Below are 19192 nucleotides of genomic sequence, written 5' to 3'. Positions count from 1 at the left end.
AACTGTAATTATTATTTCAGTTTCATCGTATTTGTATACGGAATAAACTTGAATATAACGATTGTTCCTTACTCAAATGATGTCGACTTAGCAAACTCCATTGATTTCATAATCATTAACGACCTGTAATTTTCTGTTGATGGGACGTTTGAATGATATTCTGATTGGTCCACCAACAGGTGAAGCAACTAATTGATGATAGCGTCGTATGTTCGGATAAATAATTTGGTATTTTATTTTTCGAAAATTATGTAAAAGTATATTTCAAAAATATGTTAAAGGTAGTAACAACAACAAAATAATACTATCTTATATGATATGGGGTAACAGAAACTTTGAAAGTTTGCCATTTTTTCCGACATACAAATTAATGTAAATTTTTTTACAACAAACGTATATATATACCTATTGCCAACAATAAATATATATACAAGTTTGATTTAAATAGGATTACTTATAAGGTTTGCTTTTAATTATAACTTCATGATGTAATTGCCTGAAGGAACCCTAGTTTATGTTAAAAAGAATGGAAAAATGTATGTCGCTTTAATCAACAATCGTTAGGAATACGCTCGCCACCGCACCTCTAATTACTCTGCGTGGGTTCGCAGGTTCGAATCTCATGCAGGGATGATTATGTGCGAGAGAATTGCTGGACTCCTCGCCGTCGTTGGGTGGTTTACGTAACCGCTGGTCGGTTACGGCTTCCTCCACCACCAAGTCCATGCTTCCGAAAAAACAAACAATACAGTAAAACTAATCCCATACCCGACTTGGAATGGTAACCGGACGAGAGGCCGTGGTTCGCCATATGGATAAGCCGTCCTATCGGCTTTCCTCTCCCCCGGGATAAATATGTAAATCCTATCCTATCCAACAGACATCAAAAAGCTGATCGCCTATATATACAACGACTCAGATGTTAAGAGAACTTAGCATGTTCATGTATTTTAATGCATAACACCAACTAAACTTTACTATAAATTTGAATTACACCACAGAGTATTCAACGTTTTCAATATTTGATTAGTCAATTTGAAATCTCAAGTTAAATTTTAACAAATGTCTTCAGATTTGAATTAATTTACAAATGTTCAAGGTTTTAGCTATTGATCATTACTGTTTTATTTTAACATTTCAACAGCCAGATTCGAAAAAGAAAACAACCCAGATCACCAAAAAATATCCCAAATGACAAAAAATATAAGTGATAAAGGTGAGTAGATAGCCCAATACTTCCATATTCTAACAGATGAAAAGAATGTTTATGATAAATTTTAGGCTATAATAAATTGCTGACTGTAAATGTATTAAAATTATACGATTACCACGGATTATAGAAAGTATATAATATTATGTAACGTCCTCGCATCAGATTTGAACTGCAGTTAACATAAACTAGAGTCTCTGGAAAAGGCAAGGTTGTAGAGCCTGTGCTCTTTCGTTGCACAGTTTGATTGTAACCGTAATCAACTCTTCCGAAGCACTAATATAAAAATTGGTTTCTGTATCAATGGATCCTTCAGCGTCAATCACGTATTTCGGATTCTCAGTCAAAGACTCAAAAACTCTCTCATTTATTCCTGGATCTGATTTGAATGAGTCTACGATTGGAAAAATTCTCACCTGAATAGAAAATGGTATTTAGAATAAAATCAATTTACCTTTACATTTAAATCAAATCTTCCGTAATTAAGACGTGGCTATCAACACCTGTCATCCCAAATTTAACATGACTTATCAATGAACAACAATTACCGTTCGTTTTATAACATATCTTTTCTCAAATCTTTTGAATAAAGCCCCCGCCCCAAAAAAGACACTAATCCTCCAGTCAACTAACAAAGAAAAAAGGAATCTTTTGTACAAAGCCCCGTTTTTTAGGAACACCTACATCTGTAGATTTGCATTTAAATGTATATATCTCATTTTGATGCAAGTAACGATAGAAGTAGTTTACGCACGTGGATATTTCTGTCTTGTAAGTCCCGGCTCACGGATCTAGCAAGAGATAGGTCGCTTGGTGGTCTGGTCGTGAGAAGAAATATCATTGGAACACGGAAGTTATGAAATCCAAAAATCTCATCTGCAACATACTTCATCGCCAAACCGGCATTTGAAGAATCTGTTTATATTAATACACCACGAAAAGTAAACTTGAACGTATACTGTTATTCCGAGGCATGAATAGTTTGACTGCACAAGCTATCATTTAATGGTCCTTTCAGACAGTAGTTTCTAGCAAAATGCGCTATGTCTAGTTTTGTCTTGGAATTTTTATAAATAATTGTTGTAATATAAATATATAAATAAATTGTTATAAGTAATTGTTATAAATAATGGTCGATAAGATATAGCTAAGTAATAGCCGCTGTAAACAAGATATTACCGATATAAACTATAGCTGACTTGAACGGCAAATAACTGGTATAACCAAGCTCTCTTCGTCAAGCCAAGCTAGATTTTTAATTTAATAATGTTTTTCCAATATTCTCCGTTTAAAAGGTAAAAAAAAGTCAACTTGGATCTAATAAATAAATTTGTTTAAATTTAAAAAATAGTACATACCCATTTTAACATAAATAAGTCGGAAAATCACTACATGACACGGCGGTTACTCTTTCAATAATTATATTTATTTAGATTTTTTAATCAAATCAAGTCTATTTTTTTACCTGTTGATGGCCCAACCGGAATATCTTTCAAACGTTCCCTTAATGCGTCATCAACTGGAAAGTCGAAGTCGTCAATGGTCATGAAATCAATGGAGTTGGCTAAGTCGACATCATTTGAATAAGGAACAAACGTTATATTCAAATTAAATCCGTATTCAAAAACGATGAAACTGAAATAAAAATTGCATTTAATTGTGATTAAAAGATTTATGAAAAGTCGAATATTGATGAGCAAGTTCACGGATGTTGTAATTTCTTGCAACCTTGCTGTACTGTCATCAAGATCCTTTTATGCATTCTTGCTAGACCACCAGAGAATAATAAGAAAATCAGGAAATGCTAACCCTACGCTCGAGAAATACTGTTAATGTAGATCTTTCTTTATATTAAAAGTACACGTCCAAGTAAATTCCAACTTACTCAAGAAAATTGGCTAAGAAATCCATCCTTATGTTCCATAAATTTTCTCCATTGCTTGACGTAATTTCAGTCTTATCCATAAGAACAACAACGTCGAGCGCAGTGTTTTGTACACATTCTAAGTAAACAAAATATTTGCATATGAAGTCTCCTCATTCTTAAAAGCATTTTTACTATGGTAAATACTCATTAAGAATGTCCGTAGATACCAAGCTATATTTTCACGTTCAATTCAAAGTAAATAATATTGTATAAGTATAAATGCCTGAGTTGCAAAATGTCGCAATCATATGCGATCGGCAATACTTACATGCTGTCATTAGAAGTGCAGTTTATTATATTTCGATAATTGATTGATGGCTATCGAAAATTATGCTATGCTCTATGAGTCCCAGTTGAAGTAATGATAATATTATAGTTGAGTAGCAACTGTGAATATGAACCCAAATAATTTAGCAGAATTAACAGGGTTTGCTTGTCAGGGTGGCGAAGAATACACCACGAGAACCCAATAATGTCATTTGTTTACAATAATGTTTACAGAGTTATCTTGTGACAGCACTTAAGTAACTTCTAATAGGCAAGCTGAAACAAACAGATCGATAAACAAGTGAAACTTGGAGCAACTTTCACTGCACACAAATGTGACGTACCCACGCAACATAATTGACCGACTGTCCAGCGGCCTTCATCGTTACACGTGCTTGAATTCACCAGTTGGCGTGCCTGATAGTTATCGTTACAACTTATTTCGCACTGTGTAGTAACTTTCCATCCTTCTCGTCCGTCCCTGTCACTTTCTACTCGATTTGCAAGAGGATTACACGTTAGTGATCCTACGTCTGAGCGTGGCCGCTCATTCAGACGAGGAAAGTTCGAACAGAGAATATCTGAAGAAACATATTTTTGGTTAGAACAGGCAAGAGATAACTCTTTCACCCTCAAAATATTTTCATTGGACAGCAGAAAAATAAATTACAGGGTTGCAAAATCGTCTATGTATTTTTCCAGAGGCACGCCTGGTTTCCACTAGTTTATTTGACAGCATGCAGCGAAGCGATGTGGAAAAAACATATATGTTCATGAAAACATTTGATGGAAAGGTAACATACTGCTATATCTAAAGTCAAAGTTTTGTTATAAGATCAACTGGAATGCAGTGCTTGAACATGACAATCGCTTACAACTTGAAAACTTAATATTAACAAAATTATTCGTTAAATATTCATTTAAATATTAAATAAATAATAATGTGACGGATTAGTTTAGTTTTAGACGAAATTTTGACAGTTAAATTTCCAATTACCTATTTACGGGTATGGGGTATTTTATGCAACAATTTGTAACTTAGATTTATCACATGAAAGTTACGTTACATGCATGAAAATAAATACCTCGACAATACTGATTAAGATTCGGTCCCCAGTCTGGTTTGCCAGCAAGCTGTTTCTCACAAGTGACAGTTTGTGTTCCAATAAATTCTTTATTGGCACCAGCGCAGCGAAGAGTACAAGAATCTCCAACGGTTCTGCCGTTGGGACAGGTGGCTATGATACCCGGAACATTGATGGGGTCACATTCGTCAGCTATCGAAAAAATTAAACTATTAAAAATTAAAATATTAGTTTGGTATGAAACTAGACTGTGGGATTAGACTAAATAAAATTTTGTTGCGTATATCAGGCTCTAACCACTTTTTGTGTACACTGATCACATTTAGATGTAATAAACAAAATGTTGGTATAAACAAAAATACATATTTTGAAAAATAACACGTCTACAATGCTCAATTTCTTGATCCAAAGATTTATTCTGGTATTTGCTTCGGTGGCGCTAACAATCCCTTTTATACAAGCCCGTTTCTGTTATACATGTTAGAAAAATATTCACTAATTTAATCGATAGGTACCTATCATCAGCTGCAGCAATACATTTATTGAGAATATACATGTGGTGATCAACAATTGTAATGTATCAACCACGAAGTTGTATTGGACCCAATCTGAGCGATTTGCACAGCAGCAACGTTACATGTTATGATAATTCATAAATATTAATGTTTAATGAAAAATTACACAGAAATAATACTTGTCGAATGCGTGTTGTTATAGTCAGTGATGTCAGCTGCAAACCGAATAACGTATATATTTATCTTTGTTAGCATACATTCTTTTCCCCGCCATGTGGAATGTTTCGTCGTTTAGAGGTATTCGTAAATACGCCTATAAACTCCTATATAATTTTATGACGACCTCTTTTTGCCGGTTATTTCTCTTTTATATGGGACCTGTTTTAAGCGGCTGATATGTAATTTTCCTGGTTGCGTAAAAATATCGCACTGTAATATTTGTTTAATATGGTAGTGTCAAAAATTCTTCTAGAGGCTATGACCCATCAATTTCGGCGTATATCATTGCCGCTTCTGACCGCCAAAATATGCAGGTGGTTGACTTAAATCGTGCGTGCACTTTACGGTGGACGTAACCTTACACGCAACGATACATATTCATGCTCTCTATGTCTCGGAATTATTTGATAGGGCTCAAAATAAACCTGAGCATAAATTCGTAGGTAAATATATATGTACAACGGCGGAGGGTGAACGGCAACTAAAATTTTTAATAGCGATGGGTGCAATGTATATGAGAATCACACACACATCGACTAATTGTTTTATATCAAGCATTGAGTGAAAAATTTGAAGCTTAAGGCGTTCTACGATTTAATTTTATTAATGCACTAAATTAGCGGAAACGAGCTTATTGACATAGATATAGCGAAGAGTGAAGTATGGTACCACACTTGTAAAAACTTTCATTTCGCTGCCCGCAATTCATGACACATTTTTCATAAAGGGTTTTATACCTTCGCTCAGAGCAATGCCCTAGCTAGACAAACAGAAATATAATTATCATTGTGTACGTTGCTATCGTATATTGTGATAATATCCAGTAGGGTAAGATTTTTATGTCAAATTTTCTGTTGAAATCGAGTTCTCGACTGCTACAATATGCTACTCTAAATATGTTTTCGATGTAGTCTAGTCTATGCTTCAAACTTACGTTCGCACACCGCTGGGATAGTGCCACCACTCCATTCTCCATTCTCCTGACAAACAATATTGCTGGATCCGACTAATTTGAAACCACTAAAACATGAAATATCGCAGTCGTTTCCGCAATTGTTATTAATTTCACTACATTCGATGAATCCATTTTCTGGTGCGCTGTAAAATTGATTAATATGATTACATAGGAAATAAACAGTCTAATTTTTCCAATTTCGTAAATTGTTTCGAGGCTAATTAAATTCGGTATTTTAGTAGTTTTTCCAAAAGAAGTGAAATCCCGAGTATTTTTGTTTTGTGAAACTAAACATGAAATGGCAAGTATAAGAAATTTTCGTCTAGTAATTAAAAAATTTGACTCATTGCCTCAACCAATATTCCAATGTAATAATTGCATAGTCCTTTACTACCTTGGTCTTGAGTTACAGGTGATTAGCACGCAAGTTCCTGGAACTCCAGTCCATCCATCTCTGGTGCAAGTGATATTGCCATTTCCTTCTAATCTGTTACATTCTTCACAACTGAATGAACATTCGTCTCCAACTACCTTTTCCGAACATCCAGGATAGTTGGGAAGACATTTCTTGACTACAAGTAAATAGAATATGTGTAATAAAATTGCCTGTTTTGCAATTGATACCATTATGTTAAGATCATTTTAAATTTTTAAAAAATTTCAAATTACAAAGATTCACCAAATACATTAAATCGGCAAAATTTCAAGTTGATACCCCAAAACATTTGTGAGAAAGTGAATTTGTCGCGACGTTGAAGGTTTATGGGCACATCGATTTTTTTAATAATTTGTATGCAATAAACACGCCAGGTAACTTCATTAATATTTATTATATTGCAGTATATAACTTTTGCATTATATATCTAAAAGGTTACCTAGAACACTGTATCTATATTAATACGAAATAACCAATGTTATATATGGATAAATCACGGATATGATTAGAAGGTTTATTTTGGTACAGTCCAAAATCGGATCTCCAAATCTAGATCCGACTTGCATCATCATTCTATGTTGAAGCTGTTGACGTATTTATGTAGAGTTTAAGAATTTCCCCTAGTTTTCGAGTTTTTCGGAAATCTTGTTTAAGTCATCACTGCTTTCTGGAACGTCTCAACCATAACCAATTAGCTAACAGAGCACCCGATTTATTTTGAAATCATGCAACAGCTCCATACCACCGTCTCGAATCTCGTCAGAACGCCAAATACTATTTGCCGGGACGTATCGTTTGGTTTTATGTGAACGCTTAGGATTGAATAAATGTGTTTAAAAATGTTCTATCTTTTGATTGTAAATTACTCAAAATTCGAATTACCACTTTGCACCAAGTTAAAGTTCGCTAGCTTGAATAATTGTCATGACATCCTTTGATATTTCATTTTAAACAGGTAATCGGCACTGTACCTTTTGTAACGTTGTATCTTTTGTGTACAATCTAGTTCGTACCAATACCAAACCAAAAGTTCACATGATAAAATCCCGAACTAGACTATATCCAAACTATTAAATTAATTCTTCTTCTACATACTTTGACACCTTGGAGTTTGATTATCCCAACTAGCCTTATTGTTGGACCCAATTGGTGGTCCACAGATCAATTGGTCTGCTCCAATGAGATCGTAGTCAGGGTGACAAGAGAAACTGGAAAAATTTAATACTAAGCATAATTAGCAGTATGAACGCTGTTGCTCAATACAGCAGTTTGAAACGCGACTATTTGATTTAAAACATAACGTTTCCTTATGTACGAGATTCCATTCGGTACGTTCATGATTGGGGTTAGAATGAATATAGACAAAAATAAATGAAACGAACTGATTTAGAATATAAAAAGTAACGTCTTGTAAAATTGATGACTTGAAAAGTCGGCTTTCAATCAAATGACACCTATATAAAGTGTACAAAATGTATCATCATTGAAGCGAAATTTTTCATTTTCACCTCATTTTTCTTAGTATGATATATACACTGTTCCATTCTGACGAAAATATTGTTAAATTTACCAATATATGCCACGATGTGATCAATACCTTACTATCCATTCATTGTAGCCAAAAACCATTGCGTATGTTCAATTAAAGATTGATTTACTGGTACAAATCTAAATATTTCGACACTCACTTGCAAACACTTTCATAATTATACCGGTCTGTACAGCTAGGTTCAGCGGGGAGCAGGTTTGGATCGAGAGGCCTTGGAGGAAAGCAAGTAACAAGCTCACACGTTGGTTCCTTGTGATCCCATATCGACAAATGTGCTGGAAGTCATAATTTCGTATCATGTATTACTAATTATTATTACGTATAATTACTAATCTTATACTAGTTCAACCCTGTTGCAAGTTGTTTTTGCCAAATCGTAATCACTAAGCCAGCTGGCAATGCAGTAGGGTAAGGGGGTTAGAAGAACTGTTCAAAAGTTATAGTAAGAGTACTATCAGGATCATATTTGTGTTCGTTCTGGCTATTTGCCATATTCTATCCAGATTAGGATGAAAACTGCTGATAAGTCTCTGAAATAATAATCTCCTATAATGAACGAGTTCACCTAATATTTGCACTTTTCAATCGAATATTTTCCATTTTACTAAAACTATGAACTCAAATTCTTTAAACTGTATTTCTTACAGCATTTAAGAAGTTTTCGCCCTACGAGAACCCTTCCTTGTTCGCATTCGAATTCACATTCACTTCCAATATCCCATTCATCGCTGCAATCGAAGCTTCCGGACTCCGGTGCAATGAGCGGTCTACAGGGCCTGACTGTTAATAAAAAAAACATTGATGTCAAATACAGCTGTGAGAATTCAAAAATAGTATGTGAATCTACAATAAAATATGTCTGGAGTCTGAGAGAAAGACATACATTTGAGCCATTGAAATTCTGCATTAAACGGAGATGCTTTGATAAAACTATCACTATACCTAAATATCCAAGTATCGATCAACTTAAGGGAAGTCTGTCCCCTATGTTCCTGTGGGATTTTTGCGAATTTTAAAGTGTCATGAGTCATGAGTGTCATACACTGGAACAATGTAAAATTAACTGGAATAAATAACATATCAATTACATTTTCCCAGCAAATGAGAAACTCATTCACAAACAAGTTTTCGTGAAATAAAATTTCATGCTATTATGATTACGAAGCTTAATTAATATTCATACTTCAGAAATATTTAAAAGAAATTGATTCACAATTGATTAAAAATTAGCAAAAACTTTTTATTTGTTAGCAGACTGATCGTTTTTTCTGTATCAGATGAATGAAGCCTTTTTATATTTATAATTAGTATGATATGTAAATTTTCTACAGATGAAGCTTAATTTGAACCTAATTCTCTTTTTAAATTCCTATTAAATTTTGTTCTTTATTTATCACTTCATTGAAAAAATAAACTTTAATAAAATCAAGTGTCATTGTTATCGTCCTGATATCGTTCTTCACTGTGGATTTTTCAAGTTCAAGTAGCATATTTGTGTTCATTATGATAAAATTATTCCTGTTACATGTATTGTGTTCTTCCACGAATATGCGTTCTTTAAACTATAGCATTTCATTTGAACCTCATTACAAATGAACTTTATTAATGGATTTGCAACAACATTAATGGAAAACTGAACAAAATGATTAAAACAATTACAAATATTTCATTGTCAAAAAATAAATTTTAGAATATTATAATAAATTATTTAATTAAACTTGCCTACACATGATGGTGGCCCATTAGACCACGCCGCTACCGTCGTTGCAACTTCACAAGTTGTTGAAGTGCTACCTTCAAGCTGGAATCCTGAAATGACATAGTGAGCAAGTGAATAAAGCTTTTGAAAGATGGATTATCTTGTTTGTTTATACTGTTCCTGAATTTACATCATAAGAAACAGTATATTCAAATGTACGTATTAAAAACCTAAAGAGAAGAAAATGCCTTAGTTCTAAATGAAAATAATGTCGCCTCGGAAAAATGTTTTCCATAGTTGATAGAAAATTTTTAAATTTGGTGTTGAAATATCACGACTCTCTGGCTTGAAAAACAGGTAAATGTTATTTATTGTTTTGCTACCTTTTATATTAAGAAATATCAAACGAGTAAACAGGTACCTGGCTTGCATCTGTAGTAGCATGTGGTCCCAGAAACCAACGGATAACTTGGACAAAATACATCACCATTTATTGGTTCTTCAGGTTCCTCACATTCTGGTTTTTCTAAAATTATTGATAAAAAGTGTGATATTTCTTACAATACAATCTCAAACTGTTGAACTTAGACTTGAATTGGATTGAAAGAACCAGAAAGTAAGGATTTAGCAAGAAATGAAGTTCTATTTGTCTATTTTTGTATAGATATGTCTAAGGCTAGGAATAGTTTACCAGTTAACCAATTTCAGATCGGGTACAATTTTGGTGTTCAATAGAATATAGGTACTCAATGGTTAGGCACCAAGAAAGTGTAATAAATAGTTAAAATATGATATTACTGATTATAAAAAAAAAGGACAATGATGGGTTCAGATTCTGTTTCCGATCCAAATAGAATGCAGTATATTTTTCATAACTTTATGGCGGAAGCGTCTATTCAATACGTGTGCATCATGTAACTGGAATATTAGCATATTGAAATGTCAACTGTTGATGTGATTTGTTCCCAACCGCCCTGGAGATTCAGTTTGAATTTTTATTACTGTATATGCCTCATTGCGCACAGAACCAGGTGTGATGGAGAGCAATATCTTTTATCAAGGTTCCGCAACTAGAATTGTCTTTGACTTTTGCCATCATCGACAAAAAACGTTGATAGATCTGTTCTTCCGTTCAGAATATTGTACGTAAAAATGCTACCCAATGACTTCCGATTTCCAGACGTCTGGAGCGAGTTCTCAGTACTATGCCCTCGAAGACTGTTGCTACGTCATAAAAGGCCGCGGTCGATTTTCGATGAAGCGGTTTTTAAAAATTCATAAGTATAAAACTAAGTCGACTTTATGTAAATATTAGGTGAAAAATTCTAAAAAATTATATACAACCAAATTCATCAAAAAAATGTTTTTTTCCGTGATATCGCACCTTTAACTACTAAACCAATCGCTTTATAAGTTTCAGTGGGTAAAGATTGTTGTTGTTGTAGAGGCTATTATTCCTATTTGTTCCCATATATCCCTATGAATCCTATGAAATCTAAAGTTTTATCCAAAATTTTGCTGTTTCATTTTTATTATTGAAAAAACCGTTTTTATTACTTCAAGCGTGACAACATTCGCCAAGGCTATCCTCCCTTTTTATTTTGCAAACCCGGTGCTTTGACACATTTCAGTGTGTGTCTCGTAAGTTACCGGCATTGTGGTTAGTTATTGAACTTTCGTGTTTATATATATTTAAGTTTTGCTTTCATGTTATATTATAATTGAGAAGTTGTTGCGTTTCTATCATTATTAATCATAGTAAATTTTCCCAACATTTTGATAGTGAGACAGGCGATTCACTTTTTTCACAGGCGCACTTTTTATTACGGCACTAGTGTTTTAAATAACATATATAACATAAATAACATACACAGTCCTTTTTTTGAATATTGCAGCAATAATTATTTAATACATTGACAAGACTCAAATATCACATTGAGGGTTAGACCAGTGGTTCTCAACCTGCTGGACGTTAAACGTTGGTTTAAACCAGGGGTCTCCAACTCAAAACATGTCGCGGGCCACTTTTTGAAATTTATTGATCACGCAGGCCGCAAACCAATTAAAAATGGGTATCTGAATGTATTATGTTGAAATTACACTTGAATCTAACAGCAAACGAGACATGAAACATTTCATTTACTTGTGCTGCATATATGGTTTTGATGTTTGGCCTTATTTAATGTTGGTTTCTAGTCTTAAAACAGCATGCAAATGCTCGTCCGTTAGTCGTGTGCGGAGGGCTGATTTGCTAATTTTCATAGTTGAAAAAACTTCTCGCAAATATAAGATCTGCCAAACATCGCAGGTATGCAACGTGAATGTGCAATTAGCTTTGCAAACCTTTCTTCGTACACAATGGACTGACCGGAACTCGTTGATTTCGTCACAATGAACATGCGAAATGAAATTAATGTATTGATAATTGAATTATAACAACAAACATGAACGAGGTAAAGTGGAATAACAGGCGAAAATTTTTGCTTCACTTTTTACAGTTTTCGGGTCGGACTTTTAATGATAGATGACACGATAAAACTTACCGTACTAATAGTTGACATTGTAATATTTTAGTTTTTTGTGGAAAAATCCAAACCATGACGCGGGCCGCAAAGAAATGCTTGGAGGGCCGAATGCAGCTCGCGTGTTGGAGACCCCTGGTTTAAACGTTGGACTAATTCTTCAGGCAATGTAGATATGCAGCGTGCTCATCTACAACCGGCTTCAGATGAAAATTGTGTTTCCTGCACACAGTACTTTTTTATGAAAATGATCAATAATTGTAAAAGGTGCACCAATACAACAAGAATCAGAAATGATTACAATAGCATTCACATTAAATGGAAATGTTCAGACGAGACATTCGCATTCGATAAATTCTACATTCTACAAAAATAAACATCAGTCATTCTCTACGTACTTTGCATGCAATCAATGCCGGGACCATTACAGTTGTCGAAACCACAACAGCATCTGCATACGGAGTGAGGCAATTCAGTATCACATTGGAATGGATAAGTTCCCGATATGTTCTGCAATGAGATGAAATATTGATTGCTATAACAGACTTCCAACCATACGCAGAGGAAAGAAATATTTGTATGCAAAGCGAGCATTATTAGTTCTTTATACCATCCGTTACACGAGCAAACATCAAGAATAAAACTGATACATGACAATCTGCATTCGTACACTAGAGTCGCTCGAAAAACGAGATATAACACAATCTCGCCATGATGAATATTAATGTGAATGATGAGTAACAACCAAGGCAATTACGAATTTTCGGAAATGATTTTGAAAAGCTCAACACACTCAGTTACAATGTCAAAGAATTTTGTTGTGCGATTTTATAAAGATAACGAAACGTGATATTTTACAAAAATGTTAAATTTATTTAATTGCATTAAATCATTAAACAGAGAATTCCCTTTTGAAAATAGATGTAAACTAATTGTTCATTAACTTCACAATTAAAGACTAATCTGTGTTATACAATGCCGAATGCGTACAACCTATGATTTCATTTGATTCTAACTTACGCCGAGTATTTTACGCTGAAAATTTTCAAATTTGACATTATTTATTCGTATTCATCCAACTCGATGACATGGGTTTTCAAGTGAATCCCTCGAATCTCAAATGTTATTAAACATGCTGAAACCACTGCATTTATTAAACTACGAAAAATATTATGGTAAAACGAGCAAAGTGAAACGTGATAGCCGAAGGGCTTTGACACAACTCTACACCTAATTGGATATTACAGAGGCAATAGCGAAACCGGTTGGAGGACCAGTGCTATCTCTATTTGAAAAGTCGCCATTTGTATATCACCATTTGTTCATACCTGTCGTTGGTTGTTATCACATCCTACAGTTTGTTTGCAACGTTTGGTGACTTCGTAATAGATGCCTCCTCCAATTGCTCTTATAGTGTTTTGACAAAAATGCTGAGAATAAGACAACAACATATCATCATGATAAAATTACTTTGGACTAATCCGAGGTACTCCAACTGGGTATAATTCACTATTGACTATTAAAAAACGGACACTAGCAAAAACCCTGATTGGACCGACTGATTTTGAGATGACTAGATTTGTCAAACTCTGACAACAAGCTTTATCGTAATTAAATATACCTCATTCACTAAGCATACTTCCAAACGACCTTTGGCTATGCATTCTGATTGACTTTTTGCATTCAGACAATGCCAACATTTCCGTAACGCTAAAATAAAATAAATATATATTATATTATTGGCTTGGAACTAACTTGAGAAATAATAGTAATTTTGTGGCCATTAACCAGAAACCCCTTTTCAGTTTCCAAATACTACAATTTTATTTTTTAACTTATACAATGAGATATATAAGAATATTTTGGTATAATTTATTTTTAGCAAGGCTCAAACTCGAGAATAAGAGGAATAACGATATCTGTTTTACCTCAGACCGATACTGGTTCAAATAACTGAGTGGGTTCGACAAAATAGGATACATGATTCGATACAGAAGTGAATAAATCAGATTTTTGAAAATATTTAATACTTGTTTTTATACCACTTGAATCGTTGCCACTAAATGATATAGTGACCATATTATAAAATGTATCTAAATAATTATATCGGTACATCGAACCCACACCAAAGAAGAAAATGGTTTGCATGAAGGGTAAAGACCGAAACAAATAACCTTACCTTGTGAGGGATTCGGAGTAATCACAACCAAACATAGAATGACGCTTAATTTCAACATTCTTAAACAATCTGAACTAGCAATCTATTATATGCGATATCAATTGTTTTAAATTTATATATATATTGATTTTATCATATTAATAATGAATATTTGGATAATCTTGCTGCTAATTAACTTGAGTTCAACCGATAGTGCTGTTTATTTTGCGTTGTTTTAAAGTAGCTTCTCTTGCTTCATCTATCTCTATACGAAACCAACTAGAATGATATCACTTTCTCAGTTGGATATGGGGCTTGGGTTTTCATGCGCCTTCACGATAAAAAAGTGTAATATATAATCTGAATTTGAGATACTTGCTGTGGTTTAACAAATTTATTCTTTATTGCACGAGTAAATATTTCTATCAAAGTTTTCTGTTTAGGTTGCTCTTCAGATCCAAATTACCGTTTATGTCGCTTTCTACCATAGCTTACTTTCGCCTGCCACTCAATATTTCAACGATTAAGCGCAATACGCGATCTCAAAAAGTTATAATGAAAAGAAACGCGACGAAACGTACAAAACCAGGTAACCCGTTTCAAAACCTGTTTGAAGCAACAAAACGAGTTTTAAGTGGAATTGAGTATAATAAATGTTTCCATTTTCCTCAATAGCCTCGAGCGTTATAACTTACGCCGTTGCAAACACGAAAAACAATTTGGAGTGCCCACACTTTGTAATAATAAGGGATCAATACTCGGAACATTATTTAGCCTACAAACGGTTATGGTAACTTTTGGACTTGTATTACTTTTATGAAATTTTTATCTACATTTATTTACTGTTTCCGAATGTTGAGTCTAAACTTGACTTGTGGCCTAAACATAATATTGGGCGATTTTCCCTGCTCATTCTGGCGATAAAGCGCATATATAATAGTATCTTGAATTCCATTTCATTCTTTTCCAAAGTTACGGAACAAGTTTTAATATATACCTTCAACTTCACAAGTTGTTCCGAGTTTTCACACAAAATGAACATGGACTAGCACACGATAAAAGTGCCATATTATTAGTCTCGTCGTACAGGATGGCAAAGAAAGGCCATTCCATAAATCTTCAATTTTTTCGAGAAACTGAAAATCTTGCGAGATCATCAACGTGCGTTTAAATGGTAGAATCTAAAATGATTATCGTTGCAAGTTCTCTTGCAAACTTTGATATGTATTTTGATAGAATTTTTGTTGCTCAGATTTCAGTCATACCACTCGATGTTAAATTGCTTTCCTATACACTGTGGTATTTTGTATCCACACTGCAGATATTACAGGTTTACAGGCCCTCACACTCAGAATTATCCCTCCATTCAAAAACTCGGGTTACCGTGGTATTTGCTATTTGTTCATTAAACTTCTGAAGTCTAGTCTTTCATACGCCCGAATGACTGAAATGGCTATGTACATGGTAGAAGACCACTTAAAGAGTGATTAAATGTGTAAACATCAACATATTAATATATTTTTTTTATTTTGTTTTACCAATGACTGTCAAATGCCTATAGTAAATATTTCTTCTGACTTCAGAATATGTGAATTGTTTCTTACCGGGCGACTTAATAATTAAAAAAAACATTACTTCACCACACCAAACCAAACGACGAATACCAGTTCCAGTCATCATACAACTTTGCTTGAAAAATTAAAATTACTTCATGTTTCCTGGGGCATCTATTTGGTCATAAAATACTCACTTATCCAAATAAAGCATTTTTTTCGGAGAGTGTTTTCTGAGAATCGTACCTAATATTCTTTCAATGAAAAGTGAATAATAATAATAATAATATACTATTCAAGCAAAATCCAAAACTTTAAATTAACAACGGCCGCTAAAACCTAAGACTGAATATTTTAACGCCCAATAAGTGAATATGTTTTCCAAAATAGTTTCTTGATTATACAAAATCTTAGAGCTAGTATCTTTGCCTAAAAATAATATGCTTTGTTGAAGAACCTGTCAAACGACTTGTGACAAAATTACCACAAAGCAAAGAATACGCCTTCGAAGAATATTGCCTATTAAACTTCGCTGAAAAGGTATTCGTTTAATTGAGTATTACCTTCTCATTTTTACCTGATAAATAGAAATTATTCGGAAACGGCAAAAAACGTCACTGTGTAATTACATTATAAAGAGAATTGCTTTGCAATGATAAGGGTCGATGACACTTGGTAGTATCATCAGCTGATGGAAATTATTTTGAAAAAAGTAATGCCACGGCAAACGTTAATGCGCCTGGATTACAAATATATTGCAGGAATATATTATTGACTAGTCTTCTATAATCTAAGTTCGTTGTTAATATGGTAAATGTGCTGACATGTATTTGTCATTTATAGCTGAAATATTAACACATTGTATAACTTGTCCTACTGGAGCTAATTTTAAAAAACGTTAACGAACCTCGCCAAAATTCAATCGCTTGATAAACGGTAAACACATGGAAGATATTGTTTTTGAAATAAATAACAATAACTTTTGAATTTAACTCTTATTTTTGCTTTGAATTTGTTTCTCCTCTGAAGAGCGCAATGTATCGTCTAATAATACGAGTAATTTAATTATTTTTTTCAAATTTATTTCATTTTTATCGACGAAATCGTTCCGATTAATAATTGTCCTCGAGCGTTTTTGCGTGATTTATTTGCTGAAATCTTCTTAAACCGCATATACGTCAAACGATTTTTGGAATATCACAGAGTATTTGTTTAAATAAGTTAGGCGTATATTAAAACTATACTGGATATATGAAGTTTATTTTAAAAACTAGAAACTATGATTTACAATTAATTTGCAATGCTTAATTTTCAAAGTTGTAATAGAAAAGGTTAAGGAAATATATACAGACGATTTGTGATGCCTACAAATACGATTTTATTCACGCAGTTTATAATATTCGCAGCAACGATACTATCAGAGTGCAATGGTAAATATTCTTATTTCTTCTCATGTATAAACAGTCTATAAGAAGTTCCATTGGGGCAAGTTATATTCAACTGAGAGTTTTTCCAGTTTAACTAGAAAAGTATTTTGTTAAGTTATTTACAGTTAGTTAATGATGTGATACACTACCTTTTGAAAATAATTGCTGAAATGTACTTCCAGGATTGAGATGTTGGCATTGTGAAAATGAAAACAATAATTGGGATTGTATGTTGAATGGGAAGCTACAACAATGCCAACCGAGCCAGGTAAATTATACATTATATAAATAAATGATATTCCACTCATTGAATATAAATTAATGTGAACTTCACCTATCCATATGAAGATTTGGTCACATGTTTTTTTTTAAAGAACGTAACTTTTCACTGCAGAATAAATTTCTTTTGTGTAGTGCTTTATAAATTTTTTCTAATCTTTTAAATATGCTTATAATGTAATGAAAAAGCACTTGTTGTTGCGAAAGCGCACATCCTTCGTAATATTTTTATTATTTAATTTTCTCATTTGTTTTGGTCAGTGATTTCCCACATCCTTCGTAATGTTTTTTTTATTTAATTTTCTCATTGGTTTTGGTCAGTGATTTCCCACATCCTTCGTAATATTTTTATTATTTAATTTTCTCATTTGTTTTGGTCAGTGATTTCGCACATCCTTCGTAATATTTTTTTTATTTAATTTTCTCATTTGTTTTGGTCAGTGATTTCCCACATTTTTCGTAATATTTTTATTATTTAATTTTCTCATTTGTTTTGGTCAGTGATTTCCCACATCCTTCGTAATATTTTTTTTATTTAATTTTCTCATTGGTTTTGGTCAGTGATTTTCCCTACACCCCCCCCCCTAATTTTGAAGTGCGCACTGTAATTCCCAACTCAAATATAATTGTATTCGAATACAAGAGAGCTATGCTCAAATATATGGACACGTAGCGCCAGCCAGTGGCAATAATTTTGATGACGTCATAGCGAAAAAAAAAGTAATAGCCTTCTGGAGAAAAATTTTATCTTTAACCACTAAAAATATCAAAGCAATTGGTCCAGTATTCGAAGAGAAAAGCGATTTTTTAAAAATGGAGACGGATACAAATAACAATAACAATAACAACAAAATTTTGAAACGATCGTTATGGCCACTAAACGTGTCCAATAACGACTATGGCATATTTATCAGTGTAGATGAGGGGTTCCAAACTGCAGTCTGCAGGCCAATTACGGCCCGCGTAACGATTTAAAATGGCCCGCCAAACTTGAGTGAAATAGTTTAACACTCCATGTGGTACCTTTTGAGTTTTAGATACCGTTTATCGTTACATCATTATTACAGTTTAAGCACGTTTATTTTGTAACAATTGAATTATACCGGTATCTTATGTATACGTATATTACACACTGCAGTATTTTAGATATCAGCCGTATACTAAGAAAGCTTAAAGATGTCACAAAACGAAAACTAGGTACTGAAAACAGACGTTTCAGATGAATGGCAGCGTTTTTATTTCTTTTTTGAAAAGAATCAAACTTCAGCGATTTGTCTTCCTTGCCAACAAAATATTTCAGTTCCGAAGGAATACAAAATTATGCGCCATTATGATCAGTTGACGCGCGTATTTCAAAATTTAATTCATTGCTTAATCCATACAAAAGTCAA

The 19192-nt window shown here is 33.4% G+C and overlaps 2 protein-coding genes across 5 annotated transcripts in view; one reads left to right on the top strand and one right to left on the bottom strand.

Annotated features, from left to right (window-relative positions):
- Positions 1–915: 915 nt before the first annotated feature.
- On the bottom strand, positions 916–14762 carry LOC120331119 (E-selectin-like). The gene is made up of 17 exons (XM_078113854.1): positions 14564–14762; positions 14006–14094; positions 13713–13814; positions 12783–12894; positions 10284–10388; positions 9882–9972; positions 8809–8939; positions 8303–8438; positions 7710–7822; positions 6573–6750; positions 6158–6321; positions 4490–4681; positions 3749–3985; positions 3096–3213; positions 2676–2845; positions 1965–2125; positions 916–1626 (listed from the first exon to the last, which is right to left on the bottom strand). The coding sequence occupies exons 1-17, from the start codon at positions 14619–14621 to the stop codon at positions 1399–1401; spliced, it is 2385 nt and encodes a 794-aa protein (XP_077969980.1). The 5' UTR covers positions 14622–14762; the 3' UTR covers positions 916–1398.
- Positions 14763–17371: 2609 nt separating this feature from the next.
- Positions 17372–19192, top strand: part of LOC120331872 (P-selectin-like) — a 35222-nt gene continuing 33401 nt past the window's right edge. For 3 of the 4 annotated variants that reach the window (XR_005568027.2, XM_039399037.2, XM_039399036.2), the window contains exons 1-2: positions 17372–17525; positions 17705–17790. Coding sequence is in view for 3 of the 4 variants with exons in the window: in XM_039399037.2 (XP_039254971.2) it covers positions 17456–17525; positions 17705–17790 (156 nt within the window). In the remaining variant the exon portion in view is untranslated. The remainder of the gene's footprint in view (positions 17526–17704; positions 17791–19192) is intronic. The other variant, XM_039399039.2, reaches the window with a different exon arrangement.

Source organism: Styela clava, chromosome 6 (assembly GCF_964204865.1).
Source record: "Styela clava chromosome 6, kaStyClav1.hap1.2, whole genome shotgun sequence".
Lineage (NCBI taxonomy): Eukaryota > Metazoa > Chordata > Ascidiacea > Stolidobranchia > Styelidae > Styela > Styela clava.
Note: the sequence above shows the minus strand (reverse complement) of the source record. Positions and strands in the feature narration are given on the sequence as shown.

Bases quoted from the DNA above. Each gene is read 5' to 3' on its own strand.
- LOC120331119 (XM_078113854.1), bottom strand. From the start codon at position 14,621: ATGTTGAAATTAAGCGTCATTCTATGTTTGGTTGTGATTACTCCGAAT. The intron at 6,322-6,572 runs GTAGTAAAGGAC...TCAATTTTACAG, and splicing joins ACCTGTAACTCAAGACCAAG to CGCACCAGAAAATGGATTCA. The intron at 1,627-1,964 runs GTGCGTAAACTA...TTTTCTATTCAG, and splicing joins TACAAGACAGAAATATCCAC to GTGAGAATTTTTCCAATCGT.